This window comes from Aethalodelphis obliquidens, unplaced genomic scaffold (genome assembly GCF_003676395.1).
Source record: "Aethalodelphis obliquidens isolate GAN/ISIS:26980383/991018 unplaced genomic scaffold, ASM367639v1 scaffold8, whole genome shotgun sequence".
Lineage (NCBI taxonomy): Eukaryota > Metazoa > Chordata > Mammalia > Artiodactyla > Delphinidae > Aethalodelphis > Aethalodelphis obliquidens.
The window spans coordinates 51,314,963-51,339,041 of NW_020837952.1; the positions used below are offsets into that span (position 1 = coordinate 51,314,963).

At 45.0% G+C, this 24,079-nt stretch overlaps 1 protein-coding gene across 1 annotated transcript in view; it reads right to left on the reverse strand.

The window, feature by feature from the left end:
* LARGE1 (LARGE xylosyl- and glucuronyltransferase 1) overlaps positions 1 to 24,079 on the reverse strand; it is a 587,913-nt gene that overhangs the window by 314,206 nt on the left and 249,628 nt on the right. The window contains exon 3 of the mRNA XM_027107480.1: positions 490 to 791. Coding sequence (XP_026963281.1) covers positions 490 to 791 — 302 coding nt within the window. The remainder of the gene's footprint in view (positions 1 to 489; positions 792 to 24,079) is intronic.

The following is a 24,079-nucleotide window of genomic DNA, read 5'->3' on the forward strand; positions in this document are numbered from 1 at the left end:
AAAGCTATAAAAGTTCAAAGAACTGCTTTAGATAAGCAAGTCTCTGGTTCTGAATTACAGAAGCTGTATATAAAGTGCGAATGAGGTCCAGGGGAACTGCCCGACAGGGCCTCAAGGCCAGGTGCACCATGCCCCCGGAAGCTAAGTAACAGGGGCCCCCAGGATGACAGCTAGGCAGAGAAATCCTGAGAGTGTCAAAATGAGCTGCAAAGAAACAAGCAGCAGGTTCTGTGTGCTGCTCTTAATATCTCTGCAGGTGCAGGCCTCCTTATGCTCATTTTTCAGGTGGGGAAACTGAGGCTCAGAGGCTTAAAACGATTTGCCTGGCCATTCAGCAGAGTGAATGATCAAGCCAGATTCAGGCCCAGGCCTGAGCCAAGAACGCCAGCTCTCTCCAGGTCCCTGGCCACACTTCCTGGCGGCATTTGCAAGGGGTGGGTGTGGGCCACGTGGGGACTGGGACCTTGGAAGGCTCCGGGTGCTCTTTACCTCGCACTTCTCCACGACCGGCTGCTGCCCACACTCGGAGCTGTTGCCTGCCACGATGCCGGCCCGAAGGTTCTCGCTATCGCCGGTGCCCTCCTCCATGGAGTAGGTCTTCGAGTGGTTGCCGCGCCGGTGGGCCGGGCCGTGGCCCTGGGCCAGGCTGAGCTGCCGGCGGAGCGCGCGGTTCTCCTCCTCCACCTCGCGCACGCGCACCTCCAGGCTCTCGCGCTCCCGCTGGCTGGACGCCGTGTACCGGGGGCTGTGAGGCTGGGACTCCAGCGGAGACAGAGACACCGGCTTCCCATCTGCGGGTGCAGAGAGAACGGGAAGGGTTAAAGCCGAATAGAACTCCACGGGCCCCCACCCCTACTCCAGACGTCCAGGGCTCCTTTTGCCGTCCCATTTAGAAGTAAAAGCCGGTGGAAAATGCGTTGTAAATAAACACGCATCCAGACTGAACTGCGAACAAAGTTGAGAACAGAATGACTTAATGCGGTGATGAAAAACATGCTGTTTAACTGTTTACAACAGCCAAGAGCTAAGTGTCCATCAACAGATGAATGCATAAAGATGTGGGGTATATACACAATGGAATATTACTCAGCCATAAAAAGAATGGAATAATGCCATTTGCAGCAACATGGATGGACCTAGAGATTATCATACTAAGTGAAGTAAGTCAGACAGAGAAAGACAAATATCATATGATGTCACTTATTTGTGGAATCTAAAATATGGCACATATAAACTTATTTATGAAGCAGAAAGACACTCAGGGACATAGAAGACAAACTTATGGTTACCAAAGGGGATGGGGGGGGTAGAGATTAGCAGGAGTTCGCCACTGGCAGATTCAAACTACTATATATAAAATAAACAATAAGGTCCTACTGTATAGCATGGGGAACTATATTCAATATCCTGTAATAAACCATAATGGAAAAGAATATGAAAAAGAGTATGTATATATATGTATAACTGAATCACTTGCTGGACACCAGAAACTAACGCAACACTGTAAATCAACCCTACTTCAATTAAGAAAAAAACTAACATGCTGTTTAGAGAAGACAATCACAATATAATTTTTCCTAATTAAATGCACTGTCTTCTTTTCCCTACTTGGCACATTTCCAGGTAGATATTCTTGTTAGCAATAAAACATGAATATGAAGGAGGAGGAGAGAAAGGAGGAGAATGGGGGGGAGTAGGAGGAAGTGGAGGAGAGGAAAAAAGAAGAGAAGGAATAAAGAAGTATTAATAATGATTAAGTTAATTTAGTTCTTCCTATGTGAACTCCTATTTACCCTTCAAAACCCAGTTTCAGAAGCATCACCTCCCAAGGGAAGCCTTCTTCAATTTGCAGATAAAATATCTATCAGCATATTCCAACAGCATTTCGTACACAGCACTAAGAAAAATATGTGCCTGTCACACTGGATTTGGTAAACTGTTTTACTGAATGTTTCCTATGAAGATTGGGTGTTCAACGAGGACAAAAACTGGCTCTTACTTATCTTTGTGGAAACATATCATAATATATGATAAATGCTGGAAGCATGGATGCATGTTCCATGACAAGAGAATAGAATAATTAAGTGCAAAAAGGAAGAAGAAAGTAGGAGCATAATCATGAAACTGAGGGCAGAAACAGTCTATTTAACAATCATACACAGAGAAGACAAGTAGGTCTCTCAAAGTCACACAGTCAGAACCCAGTGGTATCAAAATTCGTACCCAGGTCTCTCTTATACCCGAGCCTGTACACACTCCCCTTAAATGCAGATTCATAAAAGGCTATATATAGGACCACGGATTTAAAAATTATTAATGCAAAAACCTCATCTCCCAAGGATATTTAGCATAACTCCTTGTACACAGTAAGTGCTCAATGCATGCTTACTGTTGAGGAGCCCCAGGGACACAAGACATACCCAAAACTCTCCCTTCTCTCTTCTCATGCTGCAGAAATCCCAGGATCCAGCTACAACACAGCCGCCTCAGAGAAGACCAAGCAAAAATCACATCTCTAGAAAATTACCCTCTCTCAGCTTCCTGCTAAAAAAACACTCTTTTTCCACACTTGGAGTTTTTCTCCTTCCTGCCCAGACCCCACTGAGCTTGAAAACTGTCCCAGGGAGTCTCTGTGACTCACAAAACTTGAGTTTCAAAGAATGTGATGAATTACACCCTGCGAGTTTCACCTGTGCTGCCTTACTGTGCCTGCCTCTGCCCAGGGCTCTTTGATATGTTTCTGGGTTTTCACAAACACTACTCCTTTTTTCCCTCTTAATCACCTCAGGGTTAAAGCCTGAGCTCCCAGGTCCTTTGCTATCAACACAGCAAATATGACTCGCTGAATTCCACTGCTCGGGACCACAGACCTAAGGCCAAGGCCGAGTGTATGGAGATGTGAAATCACAGGTTGATTAGGGTTGCATTGTTACCAAGCTGACTGATTACAAGCTGACCGGGGCTTTTGAAACCTGTCTCCTTGTTTGGTAAAACCAAATTAGTTCCACTGAGAATGAAAAAGAGAAGGGAGCAACAGCAATTGTGTTTTCTCAGCCAACACTGACCATTCAAGCAGGGGTGGGGAGGACGATAGTCTAGCTTCCATCAGTGGGCAGGGCAGTTAACGCTTTGCCCCTGCCATGGCTCTGCACAGGGGCTGGGCAGTTCACACTGACAATGTCTTGGGTTATCACAGCACAGGCAGGTGGCAATCGGTGTCCCCATCACAGATGAGGAAACTGAGCCTCTACAAGCTTAAGCCGTGCTCCCCTTGTGGCGACTGGAAACAAGGTCTCTGTGACCGCAGGTGGCCAAACTCCTGAATGTATGGCCCGAGTGGGAGGTACAGCTGCTCTGGAGCGTGAGGGGTCTTCTTTCTTCTGAAAGGACCTTGGCACTTTTGGGAAGGAACCCAGGAAGCTCTGGAAGCCCACCAGGATCCCAGAAGCTCTGGAAAATATACAACAAATGGGAACTCTGAGTTTGTTCTTTGGAGGGATTAAATGCTATGAGCTTTGGTTTTCCCTTCCCTGAAATGCAAGTAGAAACGCTAACCTTGCAAGGGTGATGGGGGAGGCTTAAGTAAGATACTGAAATACCAACCACTTGAACTCTCATTGGACGGTATTTGGTGTCGATTAGCTCCCGCGACCCCTGTCCCAGTCGGGGGGTAGGGGTGCAGACAGGTGATATGACGGGCAAGATGAGTTGATGATGTAAATTAGGGTGTTGAGCGCTGTCCATTTTCTGAACACGGGCTGTTCTCTGAGTGGCACGTGGGAGAAAGTGGCCAACAAACCTTCACTTACTTTGATATGTGGCATCTCTGAACCTTCTTTCCTTCAGCCTTAGGCAGGTCAAAGTTCACGCAGAGGCTACATGGAGGAGCAGGCAGCCTTCCCACGGGGGTCCGGTCACTTCCTCTAGCTCCTCTCCCAAAAGCCCCCCAGTTTACTTATTTCTAATTCTTTGATGACGTGCTTATAAAGGCATAATTATGTAATCCCTAAGCAATCCTAATTCCAGGGTAGTGAGGGGGAAAATGCTCTCAGTATCCTGTGTCCATTTCCTGCTTTAGATCCCAACTGGTTTCGACCAAACTTAGCTCTCAGAGACTTGCAGGTGTTTTCTCTACCTCAAAACTCCACAGATTAGTCACCAATGAAGACACATAAAATAATAAAAGCCAGGCCTCAAGGAGGGGGAGCGGACGTTGGAAAAAGCCACATGCTGTACTGTGCCCGGTGCCTGGCATGTAAGAAGGGTTCAATAAACAGCAGAATCGGAACTGCTGGTTTGTGTGTTTGCAAGGTGCATCACCTTGAGCCGGCCCCTTCCTCTTTCTCTTCCCGAAAGGGAGTGTCCTGGAGATGGGCACCTCTCGGCTCTAACTTGCCGTGGGCTCGTGTACAGATGGACCCTGCATCTCTAACCCAGCCGACCCATCCAGTGCTGCATGGCTGGAAGTCAAGACAGTGGGGCCCGTTGCCCTGCCATGTTCACAGCTCATTCAGCCTGCCTACTGCTTTTGTTCCTGGACTACACATCTCTCTGGCTCCTGACCCCTTTTTTCCTAACTCTCTGGGGGGATGTAGTGGGGGCAGGGTTAGGACAGTGCAAGGCCTGCCGTCTTCGAAGTGGTCTGCACATCTCTGTGCTGGCTTCTGGGCCCTGGTCTCTCGCAGGAACGCTCCTCTTTCTTCGTGTCTAGGCCGTCATTATAAAGCCCATCACGTGGGACTGTATCGTCTATGGAAACCACTGAACCCACAGCAGTTACTTCTCAAACTGGCAGTACTGAAGCTTTTCCCTCCAATCCACCTTGGATAAAATGCTGGCCCAATACACATGCCTAATACATAGCTTACCCTACATGCAATTCTTCACGTGAATGCAACAAACTGGTCCATACCCTAGTCATCAAGACAAGCTCCACTGATCGCATGCCTGACACACGTCCAACTGCTCTCGACATGCCTGCCCCCAACTTCCATACTTACCTTGTTGAAGACCAGTAACAGTTTGGGGGCTGTGATGGTTCATTCTACATGTCAACTTGACTGGGTCATGGGGTGTCCAGATACGGGGCCAAACTTATTCTGGGTGTTTGGGGATGAGATTAACATTTGAATCAGTAGAGTGGGTAAAGCTCACTGCCTTCCCTAATGTGGTGGGTCTCATCCAAACAGTCAAAGGCCTGAAGAGAATGAAAAGGCTGACCCTTCCCCACTAGGAAGGGAGAATTCCTCCTGCCCTGACAACCTCTGAGCCGGGACATTGTTTTGTTTTCCCTGCCTTTGGACTTGAACTGAAACACTGGCTCTTACTGGGTCTCGAGCCTGCCAACCTTCAACTAGAATTACATCATCGGTTCCCCTGGGTTTCCAGCTTGCAAACTGACCCTGCAGATTTGGGACTTGACCATCTCTATAATTGCATAAGCCAATTATTTATCATAAATTTCTTTACACACACACCCTGTTTGTCTGTCTGTCTGAACAACCCTGACTAGTACAGAGACCAACAACACTCTGTAGATCGCACTGAGTACCACTGCCCAGTACCCAGCCTCTCTGTCCTCAGGGCCTGGCACGCTGCCTGCACTTAACAAGCATTTCAAGGAAGGATGAAGGGAAGGACTGGCATCTAGAGCTTAAAAGAAAAAAGGCATGAAAAAAACAGATCTAGCAAACCTTCAACTACCAGTTCACTTGAACTTTGAACAACCTGGGGGCTAGAGGCATGGATCCCCGACGCAGCTGAAAATCCACGTATAACTTTAGAGTGGGTCCTCTATGTCTGTGGTTCCACATCTGCTGATTCAACCAACTACAGATCATATAGTACATGTATTAATTGAAAAAAATCTGCATGTAGTGGACCCATGCAGTTCAAACCTGCGTTATTCAAGGATCAACTGTACTTACAAAGTGACTTCATTATAAGGTTAATTGCTGGGGGAAGAGGGAGAGAAAAGCAAACAAATCCAATCTAGTCATAAAAGCATGGGATTTGGAATAAGAAAGAGCTGAGTTTGAATTACGGTTCTGCCACCTACTAATAATTAACCTTAGGCAAAGTACTTAACTTCTGTGACTCACTGTCCCCATATGTAAAATGGGAGACAGCGGGGTGTGTACATTATTACCTAGCAGCAGGCCTAATCAGAGTAGATACTCAAATTTCCCCTTCCCACCCACCCTAACCCACCCCACCAAACCCAGAGGCAGGACACATAAAGACAGCAGTGAATAGGATCCTTCATTTCTAAGCCCCCCTGACCTTTGCTTTTCTATTACCTTTCCTTCCAGGTTTCTTTTTTCCCCCCAGATCTGCACTGTATTTGTACACAAGGTGCATCTGTGTCACATAATGCCTATATGTGTTGATCTACAGTTCAGCCCACTTTGAGTTTAAAATGTCAAACAAGACATTATTCAGAATCTCAGTTGGCAACATCTTCCTCCTCCCTCCCAAACTTCTCAACAAACATGAATTTATCATCAGATTTGAATCTCTGAATCCACTTGAGATGAATGCTCTGAATTAAGAATCAAAACAGCTAAGATTCAGAACAAAAAAGGTAAATTGAAAATCAACCTCCGTGCAGTACGGTGACAGAGATTAGGGACTTGGCATCCAAAACGTCCTAAGTGATGATCTGAATCAGTTTGTGCGCACCGACTCTCTCTGGAGTACTGGCGTTTCACACTGTGACAGCCACCACTGCAGACAGAACTGGGTGGGGGGGCTCATTAATGGAGGCAGGGACCCCAGCCCTGAGACCGCCATGTTCCGAGCTCATACCAGCCCCTTCCAGTGCTGACAGTCCTAGATCTTTCTGGCCAAGGACACCACAATCCTGCACTCATGCCCAGATTTCAGGAAGGCTGTCCCCCTGCATCATTCTACCCACGATGAAAACATCGCATCCCTAACATTTATTCGGCAAAATCCCCTTATGTACAATCTGTCACCAGGGCCTGCCAATTCTCCTGATGTTTGAAGCCCTTCTCATTCTATTTCAAACACTCCATCTCAAACCCAGCCTTTTAGTCTTATCCTAAAACAGGGGTATCAAACTTCTGTAAATGCCCGGAGAGTAAATATGTTTTACTCTGTAGGCCATGCGGTCTCTGATGCAAGGACTCAACTCGGGCTTTGCAGCACAAAAGCAGCCACAGAAATTCCTAACACACGAGCATGGCTGTGTTACAATAAAACTTTATTTACAAAAACAAGCACTGGGCCAGATTTGGCCTGCAAGCCCTAGTTTGTGGATCTTTGTTCTAGAACATTGGTCTCCTCAGTTTGTCTCCCCACTTCCAATCTCTCTCTGTTCCTGCCAGCCTTACTCACAGGTGCCAGGGATGTGCTTAATGAAAACCCTATTCCCACCACATTGTGCAGTTTGACAATGTACAGAAGCTTCTCCATCTGCTTCAAGGTCATCTATAAAATTCAACAAACACTTGGTCACTTCCTATTGAGTACATGTCCAGTGCTTAGAGGCTGTGTCATCTCATTTTAATTTATACAACACTTCTAATCGAGTGGGTGTTCTCACACTAACCCTATTTGACAAATGGAAAAAAAAAAAAAAAGAAATAGACACATGACTTAACCTGTTCAATGTCATCCCAGCAACAGACGGCAAAGGGAAAGACTTGAACTCAGGTTCATTGGCTCCAGATCAATTTCTCTATTTGCCCCAAATCACAATGTCTCCTATTTGCCCCTCTCCAAATATGTCCAATCTAGTTTATTGTTGCTTCTGCTTCATCTCCTGGTCCCTTAGCCAGTGGTTCTCAATCCTGGCTACCATTACAATCCCTTGGGAAACTTAAAAAAAAAAAAAAAATCCCAGATTAATTAGCTCAGAATCTCTGGAGGTTATGGTCTAGTTATGAGCATTTTAAAAAGCAGCCACCCGGGCTTCCCGGGTGGCGCAGTGGTTGAGAGTCCGCCTGCCGATGCAGGGGACACAGGTTCGTGCCCTGGTCCGGGAAGATCCCACATGCCGCGGAGCGGCTGGGCCCGTGAGCCATGGCCGCTGAGCCTGTGCGTCTGGAGCCTGTGCTCCGCAACGGGAGAGGTCACAACAGCTAGAGGCCCGTGTACCACACACACACACAAAAAAAACAGCCACCCTCCCGTGTTCTCATGTGTAGTCAAGGTTGAGAAACCCTGGCTTAGGCATTTCCCCCAACCTCAGGCTGAGACACCATAAACCCCATTTGCCACTGTTTGCTCCTTAAGGCAAATTTAAGGAACGGGCTCGATGCAAAGAGGTCTTAGCAGCACTGTCGCACTTAACTCCGGTACTGCCCTTGCTCCAGTCTCTACTGTATTCTTAGAATAGCTCCCATCATGTAACCCAGGGCCTTCCTGATTTCCTATAACCTAGGCTGCCCGGCATTCTAGCTCCTCCACGCTTGGGGCTGTTTTGCTGCTATCAATCCCCCTTCCTTCCAGGATGAGAGCTCTTCCCAAAGCAGGGTTCTACTATTGCAGTTGCCAGACCTGCCAGCTTCCCTGGTTCCAGACTCCACCCTCTATGACCAAGATGTCACTCCATTCCAATGATCTACTCCAATTTCTCGCCTTCCACATAAGGCTGCATTCATTAAGTAAGCATTTTGTAATTCTAAAAAGCACAATGCCTTCCTTGCAATCAACATAAAAACTTCACACTCTCCTTCAATGCATTTTGAAATTGCAAACTAAATTAAATATTGTGGCCAAAGTCATTTTAGAAAAATTTAGAAAACTCAGTTCAATCTTTAAAATCTCCCATTTAAAAACTGCTTTTAAATTGTGATCACTGGATCTCCACATGACAGCTGAGTCTACTCACACATCACAAGCTCAGCTGTCACTCTTGGTAGGTTACAGGTTCAGAGTAAGACACAGGTCTGGATGGAGCTATTTTCCCAAGTTCCGAATTGTGGAACCAGATTTGCCCAGAGGAGGAAAAAGGGACTGACGACACGAAAAGGCTGTTTTGCTTGTTACGGGATAAACAGGGAACATTTTTACCCCAAAATGCCCCAGAGTCATTTCCTGGAATCATCTTTGGCAACCAAAGCAAACTTGAGTTCCAGCAAAGACCTTAGAGCATTTCTGGCAAAGACCAAACACAACAGAGCTCCCGGCAAGCTTCTGAAAAGAATCAGCAACTAGCAGGCCAGGAAAAGAAGCCTAGATTTGTCTCATCATAATAGGGTAAAAGCAGTTTGACTTCTTTTCCTCCATGAAATTATTTTGCAGAACTTTGTCTTAAAGAGCTTCATTAAGTCAAGAAAATGAAGGCATTTTTAGCACCGATTTGCTGTATCCATAGCTGGGTTTTGGAGAGAAGCGCTTAAGGGTGTCCTAATAAGCAACGATGTCAGTGGTTTGCCCCTTGAAACTTCAGGATCAGCGATTTCAAAGCTTCAAATGTTTTTGGCCAAATATCCTAAGTTCTGAAAGTCTGAGGCAGTTGGTTCTCACAGCAAGAGTAACTGAATCTTTCCACTCCTAAATCTGGCCCATCTTTCTTCTCTTTGATGTCCAAGGAATCTAAGCATTAACAGAAAGACTTTGTTGGTAGCATTCAAATCGTCACCGAACAAGACAAAGGATAATGTATTTAGTGCTCTATTTTTTAATATAATTGAATGGCGTGACAGCAGAGTTGAGTTCTTAGATCACCAGGTGCTTTAGAAACAACTCTTGGAGGGAAGAATACAGTGCATTCCAGAAAATGTGATGTTTATTGCAATCTGGAGAATCAACCAGTGTGTGAGGGCCAAATACGTTCATATCCCCATCACCTTTGCTCACTCTCTGCCCTTACTGAGTTAACGTCAATCACTTTTTGCATAGCCTCAAAGACACCCAAGCTTTACTGGTGGACTCCAACAGCTGAGTTTGAGAAAGTGGTCTTTCCCCTCCCAGAGTCTCTTGAGACATATTCCATTCACCTGCAATAGTTGGAAACAGTTCCCTTTATTAGGAAAGACATCAAAACTAAAACGAGCAAGATGATTCTATCCTTTGTAAAACGTGAACTGGACATCCCCAAGTCACCAATATGGCCCTTGACTGTAGAATCGGACTCAGAAATATTCTAGAATTTCTCCTTCATTTTCTCTTCGGCAGCACTCAAGATATATGACTTCATATATTTCCACTGATCTATTTTTTTAACCTTAGCAATATATGTTATTTTATATGAAATATTCATAGCCCTTATAAAATCCCACTAATATGTTCCAAGAGTGGCAAATCATGTATGTTGGGGAGAATCATATTTTACGGTACTTTTTTTTTTTTTTTTTTTTTTTTGCGGTACGCGGGCCTCTCACTGTTGTGGCCTCTCCCGTTGCGGAGCACAGGCTCCGGACACGCAGGCTCAGCGGCCATGGCTCACGGGCCCAGCCGCTCCATGGCATGTGGGATCCTCCCAGACCGGGGCACAAACCGGCGTCCCCTGCATCAGCAGGCGGACTCTCAACCACTGCGCCACCAGGGAAGCCCCGGTAGAAATTTTTTAATGAGGCTTGTTTTTCTTTGTTTTGTTTTTGGTAACTAAAATCTTGTTCATATCAATAAAGCTACATGGGATGACTCTTTATCAAGGTTTTAAAATTTTGCGTTCGGCGCACTAAGGATACTGAAAACTGTCCTTTTCTAAAAATGTGAACCCATGCTTTCCATAAGCCTCACACTGTCATACTTGGTGGCTATATTTATTTATCAAAAAACATTTAAAAAGAATTTTAAAAATTAAATTAAATTAAAAAAAAAGAATTTTAATGGTGAGTATTGACAACAACGTCTGGTTTGGATTACAGAGGGATGGAAGATTTCAATGGCAGGCAGCAGATGCTTCGGGACTCCAGACAAATCAGCAGAGCTCTGGCCCATCCATTGTGCTCCCTTCTCCTCCCCAGGGCTCCTAGATCATCTCATTTCAGGGGGGAAGTGCCAGAGCGGAATTTAGATCTAGGGAAAAGAGTTGGGACTCTTGCAAAAAGGACCCAAAAGAACGACTGCCTTGCATCCTGAGTGCCTCTTTCATTGGACTGTGTCAGACTTGAACGATGGCGCTCTGCTCATCCAGGGAGGAAGGGGGACCACCAAACAGTATCCTCAGGCTTGGAGATTCTGCTGCTTTTGGAGGATGGTACTTTCATGAATGTCCCAGGGGTAAAAGAGGAAAACTGGGTGCAAAGCATGACCAGAAGGCGAGAGGGTAGTCTTCATGCTCTACGTCAGTGATGGCGGCCAGTGTGCTTATCCACCACCGTATCTGAAATTAGGCACATGCCAATCTGAGCAAAAGCTCTCTTTCTCTGGGCTGCATTTAAGTGAGGATTAACATAGGGGAAGAATCCCTTCTCCCACTTCTGGTATTTCAGGAGGTCTCGTGTCAGGGAGGACTGGATTGATTTGCATCCGATTTTGGGGGCCTTCTGACACACCTCATCTCCTCTACACTGAACTGGCTTTGAGACAAAGCCTCTGCCCTTCGTGCAAACCTCATGCAGGCTGCACTACATCAGGAGAACCCAATTCTGGCCTGCAGTGTTCATGGTACAGTTTGACCTGATGAGATACTGAAAAAAAGGAGTTGGAAAGGAGATTAGAAGAAAGAGTTAACAAAGACAAGTAGGACGCTTGATTTGCACTAGTTAAAGTTAGTAATGGCTAAGGAGCCAACCACCAGCACGAGTAGCCGCCATGAAGAATATTCCTACATATTTCAAAGAGAAGAGGAAGCAAGTGTTTTTGTGAATGTGGTTGATTCCTTCAATAGCATCCCCTTCCTGTAAACTGCCACGTCACCAAAATCAATGTTACCATCCTCGGCTCAATTGTAAATGAAAAACAAGAGAAAACAACCAAAAGCCTGACTGAACATGCTCTTGCCTATAAATGACTGCTCTCCTTCTCTCTCCTTTTCCTTTCTTCACAGTCTCCAACCCCCCCCCACCCCTTATCAGCTTGACTTACTTAAAATTATATTCCAATTGCCACGAGCATCTATATGGAAGCAAAATTTTAAGAAAGAAGAAGAAAAGAAAAACCCTTATCATCCTTTTTTCACCCCTTCCTGACAAATCCAAACCATCCCTTGGGAGGAAATCAGAAATGAAGAATGAGGTTTTATCAGGATAGACTCGGGGCGGAGGGGGTAGATAGAAGATTTTTATCAGGAGCTCAGCTTGACAGAAATAGCATTTTTCAGGATGGGCACTTGGCAAAGATAAGACATTACCAAGAGCAAGATAGATGTTTGGGTAAAATATCGTGCTAATACCGATTAAGCAAAACCTGCCATCTCTACTTTTGACAGATGGTTATTTTCTTCCAAGTCCTCCTCCAGGGATGATGAAGATTTTTCTATAAGGTGCTTCCAACCTTATCACAGAAGCAAAAAGAATAAAACTAAGGACCCTCAACTCAGCTCCACTGTAAGGCAAACCCAGGATTTTCCTCAGCAAGTTGAAAGGAAGCATGGGCTTGGGTACAGGGAGGACTTAGAGGGGACCCAAGGGATGCCTGGATGGTGATGCTCCAGTACAGACCCCAATTCCTGGCCCTGAAGAGAAGACTCCCTTGCAGGCCAGAGGCCCACCTGAGGCTGTACTAATGGGACTGACCTCAGAGGCCGTGTCAAGACATCAGAACAGATCTGTCAAGAGGAAACACTTATTCGAGGCTTTCTAGAGTTTCTGGAACTGCTCTTGAAGTCTCCTGCACTTTCTGACTCCATCTTCTGGCCCTGAAGAGCACCTCCGAGAACCATCCAGTATTCACCATCCAGTATTTCCAAAGCCTTTACACACGGCAGCCCTATGCTAAGATCCTGGCTGGCATGACCAGCAACTGGAATAAGCATTAAGTATTTGTGCCATTCCCTTTGCAGGACTTATCACCTGGTGAATGGTCACTGCTTCTCCAATATCTGGTTAAAAATTCCCTTCGAGGAACCCTTCTCCAATCTGCCCAGGGTGGGATGGCCACTGCACTCCTCTCCCCATAACTGGATTTCCTGTAACCTCCCACCATGGATCTAAGGTGATGGCTCTTACTACGTTTGTAGCAGCTGTTCATGCAAACTGCTTGGCACTGGGACTTGCATCCCCTCAGCACCTGTTCGGGGCAGATGCTGTGCCAGGGAAGGCAGGGACCACGTTGAGTCACTTTTGTTTCCCAAGAGCCCAGCACCAGGTCTGTAAGCAATGAGCATTCTTATGTGTCCCCAACTGCGGAAAGAGACGATGACTCAGGAGTTACGTGATGTCCTCACATCCAAACAACAGCCCTTCCTAAACCTTCCGCTCCCCACTTCAGCCAACGGCATCACTGTTGTTCCCAGTGCACAGGTCAAAAACCTAGGGCTCAGGCTTCCCTGGTGGCTCAGTGGTTGAGAGTCCGCCTGCCGATGCAGGGGACATGGGTTCGTGTCCCGGTCCGGGAAGATCCCACATGCCGTGGAGCGGCTGGGCCCGTGAGCCATGGCCGCTGAGCCTGCGTGTCCGGAGCCTGTGCTCCGCAACGGGAGAGGCCACAACAGTGAGAGGCCCGCGTAACGCAAAAAAAAAAAAAAAAAAAAAACCTAGGGCTCATCCTTGAATTTCTTCCCTCACCTCCCACGTACGCTGCGTTAGCAATATATCTGAATGTTGGCTCTGCCTTCAAAGTATACCCCGAATCCAAACTCGCAGCACCACCATGCCAGCCCAGGTCCCACCATTTCCCACCTGGACTCATGCAACAGCCATCTACCAGGCCACCCGGCTTCAGTCTACTCACCACTCAGCAGCCAGATGACACTTAGACATGGTCCTCAGACCCCACCACCACCCTGCTCAAACCATCCCTCGGACGGCTTCCCATCAAACTAAACACAAAACCCAAACACCTTACCATGGGTTACATGGCCCAACAAAACCCTGACCGGGGTTATCTTTCTGACCTTAGAATGTTCCTCCATTCCCTCCGCAGCCACCACACTGGCCTTCCAGATGTTCTCGAATATACCAACCACTGTCCCACACCCTGGGGCCTCTGCACTTGCTGCTGGCTTCCACGATCTTAATTGGGAAACCTGCTCGAGTACCAATCCTCAGAGAAGAATCTGTACACCAGTCTCTGAAAACCCATCCCTGCCCGGCCAGCAGCCCTGGTCTCCGTCACTCCTTCTCTGGTACTTCTTCTCCACTGTACACATTACACTACTCTCCCCAAGGAGACGTTTCTTGGTTTTCTTCTTGTTTGTCTGTCTCCACCCCTAGAATACAAGTTCCGCGGTGGAAGGGTCTTTTCTGGATCTGTCTCATCCACCATTATATCTCCAGGGTCTAGAACCAGCTACACAATACGCACGCAGTCAAGGTCCCAAATGACCAAGGCAAGGAATACAAGCAATTACTAGCACAGTTCAATGACGGGAATTGGGTTTCGAACGAGGATGACAACTACAGCTCCCTTAGTGGCCACGCATGCTGGCTGAGTGAGTTTCATACATTACCTTATTTAAGTCCCACATCTCTGAGGTGGGTTTTATTGTCTCGATTTTAAAGAAGCAGAAGCTCACTGAGCTAAAGTAACTTGCCAAGATGTTCTGCAAACAAAGGAAAGGGCTTGAACTGATACCCCCCTTCCCCCCAGAAACCCTGTTTTCATTCCACCTTCTGTCTCTAAATAGCTCTCTGAAGGAAATAAAGGTTGCGTTCCCACGGAACAAGTGGGGACACCCTGCATGTAGTACACTTACAAGATAGACTAGTAGCAGGACAGTTTCAATAAGGATCAAGAAAGTAAGGGACTTTCTGCAAAAAGATGAATAAGAGGAGAATTCGAAAAAAACCTTTTCTAACAGCCCAATGAACTGTGCTCAGGGACAGCTAAAACGCGTGAGGCTGACAAAGCGACCCAAATACACTATCAGATGTCCCAGAGGGCAAGCACACACAGGATGAAGAAAAGGAAAAGCAGGGAGGAGAAAAGTTCCTGATATCTTGATCTAGACATCCCGGGTGCCCTGTCTTGCAGTCTTCTTGTGTCCTTTCACCATCAGCTTTATTTTATTTTACTTTTTTAAACTGAAGTACAGCTGATTTACAATGCTGTGTTAATTTCTGCAGTACAGCCAAATGATTTCCTTATTTATTTTCATTTTGGATGATCTGTCCATTGGTGAAAGTGGGGTGTTAAAGTCCCCTACTATGAGTTTGTTACTGTCGATTTCCCCTTTTATGGCTGTTAGCATTTGCCTTATGTATTGAGGTGCTCCTGTGTTGGGTGCATAAATATTTACAATTTTATATCTTCTTCTTGGATTGATCCTTTGATCATTATGTAGTGTCCTTCTTTGTCTTTTGCAATAGTCTTTATTTTAAACTCTATTTTGTCTGATATGAGAATTGCTCCTCCAGCTTTCTTTTGATTTCCATTTGCATGGAATGTCTTTTTCCATCCTCTCACTTTGTCTGTACATGTCCCTAGGTCTGAAGTGGGTCTCTTGTAGACAGCATATATATGGGTCTTGTTTTTGTATCCATTCAGCCAGTCTATGTCTTTTGGTTGGATCATTGAATCCATTTACATTTAAGGTAGATATCGATATGTGTGCTATTACCATTTTCTTAGTTGTTTTGGGTTTGTTACTGTAGGTCTTTTCCTTCTCTTGTGTTTCCTGCCTAGAGAAGTTCCTTTAGCATTTGCTGTAAAGCTGGTTTGGTGGTGTTGAATTCTCTTAGCTTTTGCTTGTTTGTAAAGGTTTTAATTTCTCTGTCGAATCTGAATGAGATCCTTGCTGGGTAGAGGAATCTTGGTTGTAGGTTTTTCCCTTTCATCACTTTAAATATGTCCTTCCACTCCATTCTGGCTTGCAGCATTTCTGCTGGAAGATCAGCTGTTAACCGTATGGGGATTCCCTTGTATGTTATTTGTTGTTTTTCCCTTGCTTCTTTCAATATTTTTTCTTTGTATTTAATTTTTGATAGTTCGATTAATATGTGTGTTGGCATGTTTCTCCTTGGATATGTCCTGTATGAGATTCTCTGTGCTTCCTGGACTTGATTGACTATTTCCTTTCCCACATTAAGGAAACTGTCAACTATAATCTCTTCAAGTATTTTCTCAGTCCCTTTCTTTTTTCTTCTTCTTCTGGGACCCCTAAAATTCGAATGTTGGTGCGTTTAATCTTATCTCAGAGATTTCTAAGACTGTCCTCAATTCTTTTCATTCTTTTTTCTTTATTCTGCTCTGCACTAGTTATTTCCAGTATTTTATCTTCCAGGTCACTTATCCGTTCTTCTGCCTCAGTTATTCTGCTACTGATTCCTTCTAGAGAATTTTTAATTTCATTTATTGTGTTGTTCATCATTGTTTGCTGTTTAGTTCTTCTAGGTCCTTGTTAAATGTTTCTTTTATTTTCTCCATTCTGTTTCCAAGATTTTCGATCACCTTTACTATCATTTCTCTGAATTCTTTCTCGGGTAGACTGCCTATTTCCTGTTTATTTGTTCGGTCTGGTGGGTTTTTACCTTGCTCCTTCATCTGCTGTGTGTTTCTCTGTCTTCTCATTTTACCTAATTTACTGTGTTTGGGGTCTTCTTTTTAGAGGCTGCAGGTTCATAGTTCCAGTTGTTTTTGGTGTCTGTCCCCAGTGGCTAAGGTTGGTTCAGTGGGTTGCGTAGGCTTCCTGATGGAGGGGACTAGTGCCTGTGTTCTGGTGGATGAGGGTGGATCTTGTCTTTCTGGTGGGCAGGACTGTGGCCGGTGTTGTGTCTTGGGATGTCTGTGAACTTATGATTTTAGGCAGCCTCTCTGCTAATGGGTGGGGTTGTGTTCCAGCCTTGCTAGTTGTTTGGCATGGGATGTCCAGCACTGGAGCTTGCTGGTCGTTGAGTGGAGCTGGGTCTTAGCATTGAGATGGAGATCTCTGGGAGAGCTTTCGCCATTTGATATTATGTGGGGCTGGGAGGTCTCTGGTGGACCAATGTCCTGAACTCGGCTCTTCCCCCTCAGAAGCACAGGCCTGACACACGGCCGGAACATCAAGATCCTGTCAACCACACAGCTCAGAAGAATAGCGAGCAAAAAATAAATAAATAAAATAAAACAGAGTTATTAAAATTAAAAATTAACAAAAGGAAAGAAGAGAGCAACCAAACCAAAAAACAAATCCACCAATGATAACAAGTGCTAAAAACTCTACTAAAAAAAAAAAAACACGGACAGAGCCCTAAGACAAATGGTAAAAGCAAAGCTATACAGACAAAATAACACAAAGAAGCATCCACACACACACTCACAAAAAGACAAAAATGAAAAAAAATCTATATATAAAAAAAAGGAGAAAGAGAGCCATCAAATCTATAAACAAATCTACCAATGATAATAAACTCTAAATACTAAACTAAGATAAACATAAAACCAGAAACAACTTAGACTCAGAAAGCAAACCGCAAGTCTACAGTTGCTCCCCAAGTCCACAGCCTCAATTGTGGGATTATTTGTTGTCTATTCAGGTATTCCAGAGATGCAGGGTACATCAAGTTGACTGTTGAGATTTGATCCACTGCTCCTGAGGCTGCTGGAGAGATTTCCCTTTGTCTTCTTTGTTCACACAGGTCCTGGGGTTCAGCTTTGGCTTTGGACCCGCCTCTGTGTGTAGGTTGCCTGAGGGTGTCTTTTGGGAAGTCCGAGGTCTTCTGTCAGCATTCAGTAGGTGTTCTGTAGGAGTTGTTCCACGTGTAGATGTATTTCTGATGTATTTGTGGGGAGGAAGGTGATCTCCACGTCTTACTCCTCTGCCATCTTGAAGGTCTCCCTCTTGCGTCCTTTTAAAAGAATGCCAGCCATGGGTCGCCTAAGCCTGAGAGCTACTGCAGGGTGAAACTAAGGCCATTATTTGTGGAGCTGTAAGCAATCCCACTGCTGCAAACAGAGATGGATCTATTCTGCCTTCCGTAGCCTAAAAAACAGAAAGGAGGTGGGGGCAGAGGAAAGATGCACACATGATAATAAAAGGGGTCAGGAAGACTCAGCTGCCAGGCTCAGGCCAGACAGGAGACGGGAAGAATGGTGGGAATCAAAACCTTTGTCTGCAATCACCAGAGTATTCAGAGACTGGTTGGAAGCAGCAGTACCCAGGGGGGCTAGAAATGGTTAAGTCACAGTTACTCTCTGGATGAATAGCTCAGCTGCTCATCAATAGAATCTCCAGCTGATAATTATTAAGTGAAACTCAGGGCTCGTATTTGCATATGTAAAGCACGCTTCCCTCCAAAGCCACAATGGGAGGGAGAAGCACTTCCTGACTGTGCGGCCCTGGGGAGATTTGGGTAGGGTGGGGCTCCAGCCTGCTTTGCATGTGCTTCTCCACACTCATCAAGCCAGATATTCAGCAAAAATAAACCCCACATCCCAAAATACGCCATTTGTCCCAATCCCCAGCTAAGAGACCTTTCTCTCCAGCTCTGGCAAGGATGCATTCTACCATGATACGTGTCTTATAAGGCCTGTGATTATCCAGTCTGGAGCACGTGGGCATGCACACACACACGCCTGGGTTGTTTCACTGGATGATGGCGCAGTTATTCGTTTCTCCAAAAAGAAGGCTTCCATCCTCCGCACATATTTGACACTTTTCAATCTTTGCACCTGTCGATTAAGAAGCTTTAGCCCAGAAGAAGCAAGAAGGAAATGCAAATGGCATCAAATTCCAAGTATCTGATGGCTTATCTCTGTTATGACATTTATCTTGGCTTGTGAGAAGGAAAGAAGTTACTGAGCTTGTCTCTCCTCCCATAGGAAAGGATGCCACACAGGGAAAAGCCTTCGCTCCCAGGAGTATAGAGACGACCCTGTCCTTAGCATGGCTTGAAATATCAGGGACTTTAAAAGACCAATGTCATTTGTAGGTGCTAGGACATGCCTGTAATAAGGAAGCTGCCAGGACTGTCTAAATTTACAGGGTGTCTAAGATTACACCCATGACATTCCAAAGACAGAAACAGACAATGGGATGAAAAACAATATAAACGATGAATTCTGGGTCTCTTCATCCTTGGTTAAGTCCATGATCCTCTTGGGGTCTCAATGCTCTCATCTATAAAATGGGAGTGAAGATTCTGCTGGAACCCTCTTACACGGCACCATCAGGGTATGTACGTACTAAGAACATTTTATTTCAATTTACAACCTATATATGTGCCTTCATTTGACAGCCTTCTGGTATGAGGCTAAGGCTTATTCTGTAAGAGCATGCCCAGGGTGTGCAATTCTACACTGCCTTTCTGCTTCACGTGCTGAGACCACAAAGGAATTGCCAAGTGCTTTTGGTCTGGGTATCTTTAAAATGGAGGGAAAACTTCAAAAGACATTTGTGAAGTAATGAGAGTCGAGAATTCCTTTCTCATTTTTATCTCTTCCCCCATTTTTTTAGTTGTCTTGGTTACATGTAATCTGATGGCTTACTTTTTATGGCCATTCCAAAATGTACAACTTAGCTGTTTACAGAAATGCTTCTTCCTGTACTATGTCACTGTGTTATGTAATAATTATATTATTAATTAAATGATGAAGTTATATTAAATTATATTATTTAATTATATGGTAAAGGTACACCATAAAAGCCTTGATGATAGGTTAAAACGACTTTGGCTAAGAACACACACAGTTCAACTAGTGGGATCGGCAGTGCCAAATGGTACTAGAAAGTGGGCCAACGGCAGGAGACTCCACGTGCCCTAGGCAGTGAACGGCGCTGCGACAGAGGGGCTGGAGGAACGCTTGGGGACTGGGTGTGTTCTTAAGTGGAAGTGAGTTCGGAAATCCTCCACTGAGCATCTACTTGGTGGCACTGCTGGGAAGAATACATATGATAACGCACAGGAGGCATTTAGCTTCCCATGTTAGGTACGAAATAAAGGCTTGGGAAAAATTTCTTAGTAGTAGTTGATCTTATTACATCAGTCAAGTCACTTGGATGCTGGCTTTGAAATAACCTCCCATGAGCTTCTGATAAAAATAATACTCAATACTCCTTCCCATTGGTAGGACACCGTGAGACCAATTTAGAGCATCTGTGGGTGCACCAGTCCATTGGTCCCTCACGTAGGTGGAGAAGGAACAACTGTGCCCCCTTCTCCATGAGGCAGGTGAGATCCAGGGGCCCAGGGGCACTTGCCTACTATCTCCTGGAATACTGGGAGCAGGACCAGAAGGAGAACAGAATTCTCCTTGTGCTATTTCACATTCCCTGGAGTTGTTCTAGTGCACACTGTGCTGCTTCTTATACTCCTTCTAAAGTTATAATGATGGTACGTATTTAATGACATGAAAAGGAGCACAGAAACAGATCTTCCTTTGCAAAAATGAAAGTCAGGAGACAGCAGACGTGAAGCATCTCTGCAGACCCCTCAGCCCCCCTTGGCCTTCCACATGAAACAGTGGAGCAGACCTTCAGTCCTGAAGCCTCAGTCTGTGTGACAAAGTCTTCGAGGCCCATACGGTTGCAGCAGAAGTGAGGAAAATCTTCCCCTGCAGCAAGGTAGCCATCACACAGGAGGACACAGAGGGGTTCCCAGCTGTGCTGACCTCGGGCAAGTCGTTTAATACCTCTAAGCCTCAATGAACAGGGAAGAAACTTTTCTACTTTCCAGGGCCATTTGGGAAATGCATGTTTTAAAAGGCTGTGGGAAAGGCCTAGGTAGGACAGGGAATCTTATGGGAATAAGACATAATGTTCTTCCTAAGTGAAGATACACAGGACTCGTTATTACTATTACTGTTATGACCAGCCAACGTGCACTCACCGTTATTTAATTCACGAGTAAAAACAGCCATCCATGCAGATGAAGGCATTACCATCCTCATATTATAAAGGTAAGGCAAAACTAAAGAAAAACAATGTCCACAGGGCTCTGAAAAGCCATCTGAGTCATTTTAGCCTGGTGGAGGACAGTCATCACGTCAGAAGGCTCCTGTTCCAGAAACAGACACGAGAAATATACAGGACAGGGAACAGGCACCCGAATGGCCACCATCTGCTAGCTGAGTCGTGGAGTGACCTTTCCCACCCGCTCTGGTGTACAACCCCAAGTCCCACACCCTCTGAGAGGAGCTGTGCCCCAGTCCCCAAGTCTCTATCACCTCCCAGCGAAATGACTGCCGCACAACTGTATCTTCTAGAATGCTACAGGGTGCCGGGAGTTCAAGCCATCGGGCAACATAATATATTTCCCTCTCAAGAAAAGGACAAACACATTTGAATCAAGTTACGGCTACAATTTCTGAGCCAAAGAGATGTGTGTATGGGTCAATGTCTCACAACACAAATAAATGCAAAAGAATCAAACTGGCCTCCACTGTTATTTGTATTATAATTCAGGAGGACGACGTGCTTGTACCCAGGGAGGTCTGGAGTATGTGGCCAGGGAGCAAATGAGGCCATGGGAGGAAAGAGATATGGCATGTCCTTAAGGTCAGGTCTTTTCAAAAGACATCCTCGTACAAATGAAGGGAGCCCTGTAGTTGTCAACCTGTCTGTCTGGAGCTGTTATTTTGACTTCCTCCAGTGTACAAGCTTATTCTGAACCAGATCCAATAGGTGTTTCACTCACTCACTCATTCATTCATTCATTCATTCAATTCACACAGTTACAAAGCATCTGCACTATGATAACATGAATATACAGTCCCTTTCCGTCGAGGAACTGAAAGCCCACTGCACAGAAAGATAAGTCAAGACAAAATGACAGAGCAAAGAGATTCAGTAGTAGGATTAAGGACAGAGTGTGCTAGGGGAGCATGCAGAAGCGCCCCTGAGCTCAGTCTTAAAGGTTCAGGGAACCTTCTAGGAGTCATCATATCCGCGCTAAGAGCTGACGGATGAGAGGAGAAATATTCAAGCAGAGGAAACAGCACATGCAAAGGCTCAGAACCATGGTTCCCAAACTGTGTGCCCAGGTGCCCCAGTGTGACACAGTAAACCCCCAGCAGCACCACAGATGTTTTAAAAGTTCCAGAGAAGCACAGCAGTTCTCAGTATCTGCTGGGCACTTCCTGTGCGAACCAGCTCAAGGTGGCTCATGGTTTCCACGTTAGATTGTACCACATTCCCTATTTTTTTGCAGAGCTGGGTTTTCAGAATTTGCTGTGATAAAAAGCAGTAGCTGCAGGAAAATCAATGTGCAACGGGTGTCCAGTCTGATTCTAAGGTTTGAGAAGTTGTGCAGCCCAACAGGTAAACATCCCACAAGGAAATAGTTGTGGTTATTTCAGAGTGAAATGTAAAAACTTTTTTCCTTCACTTTATGTGCATTGTTTTTTTCAACAGCTACTAAACTGTTAGGACATAACCGCTTAATAAATGTAATAGTTAAGTATTTCATTTGGTCTAGGGGCGGGGTGAAAAAATTACTAAAATTTTTACACCAAGAGCCCCAAGAAATGAGAAAATGTGAGAAACCTGTGGATTAGAGCCCAGAGACACAATACTTACAGCAGACATAAACTCCTCTCATATGACTACGACACGGAGGGCAAGGTGAGGATCAATGAGAGAAGATGCTGGAAAGGCAGACGGAGCAGATCCCAGAGAGCCTTGTAAGCACCTGAATGAACCTGGCCTTCACTCTGAGGCTGGGGCAGGGCAGGGCTGTCACAAGAGTTTTAAGCTTCACTGTTGCAAAAAATACCCCCCGAATTTAACTGGAACTTTCCCCAGTTCTTGGAATTGCTGTATTTCACACCCATCATGTGGATACCACGTGGTAGAGTCCACCTGAGGAGTGGGGGGTGACAGAAGCCATCGCAAGCTCTCTGCTGGCAACATCATCTAATCCACTGAACCTAAGGAAAAACACAGTGTAAAGTGTAGAATGCTTTACAGACAAAAGTTATCACCATCTAGCATTCATATATGTGTGCTGCGTATTCTAAAAGCAGTCAACCTACAATGAATATAAGTCCTGCCTCGACCCCTTGCACGGTGGGTTGCTAACATCTCTTTTCCTTTTTCTGCATCATCACCAAAGCTTATGCCTGGTTATTCCTCTAATTCCTAAAACAACTTTTGGAAAAAACGAGAAAGAGCTATATGGTGAACGCTGAACTGCTTAACTTCAAGAAGCATTTGTTTTTTGTTTTGGGTTTTTTTTTTAATTGAAGTGTAGTTGATTTACAATGTCATGTTAGTTTTTGCTGTACAGCAAAGTGATTCAGTTATGTATAACTCTTCACATTCTTTTCCATTATGTTTTATCACAGGACAGTGAATATAGTTCCCTGTGCTATACAGTAGTTCCTTGTTGTTTATCTATACCAGTTTGCACCTGCTAATCCCAAACTCCCAATCTATCCCTCCCCCACTTGGCACCCAGAAAACTGTTCTCTATGTCTGCAAGTCTGTTTCTGTTTCATAGATAAGTTCATTTGTGTCATATTTTAGATTCTACATATAAGTGATATCATATGGTATCTGTCTTTCTCTTTCTTACTTTGCCTAGTATGATAATCTCTAGATCCATCCATGTGTTGCTGCAAAATGGCATTATTTCATTCTTTTTTTATGGCTGAATAATAGTCCATTGTCAAGAAACATTTGAAACAAGGCATGCTGTCATTTCTCTCAAGTGTCATCTAAGAGTTTTAAGAATGTTGACTCTTCTCATCTGCCTGTGTGATTTACAATAAAGCATACTGAAAACCCATCTCCTAAAACGTTTTCCATGAAGGTTTCTTTTTTCCTTTAAAATGTTATATTGAGGGAAAGCTTCTTACCAGTCACAGAAAAGCTTTACGAATCTGAAGCTAAACTGACTACATCACCCCCACTTCTCTGGCACGTCCAGAAGTTAGGGAAAAAAAAAAAAAAAAAAACATTATGGTTAACAGGTAATCAAAGTCATCCTGTCCACCCTGGGTCTTTGAAAGAAGGAAGAAGGAGGATGTCATAAAGGCTGGCCTAGAACAAATGCCCAGTAAAGGAGCCAGGATCACACTTGCATCTCATGCCCCTTCCCTTATGTAGGACAGAGAATGGTCAGGGGACAAGAGACTTTGGCCC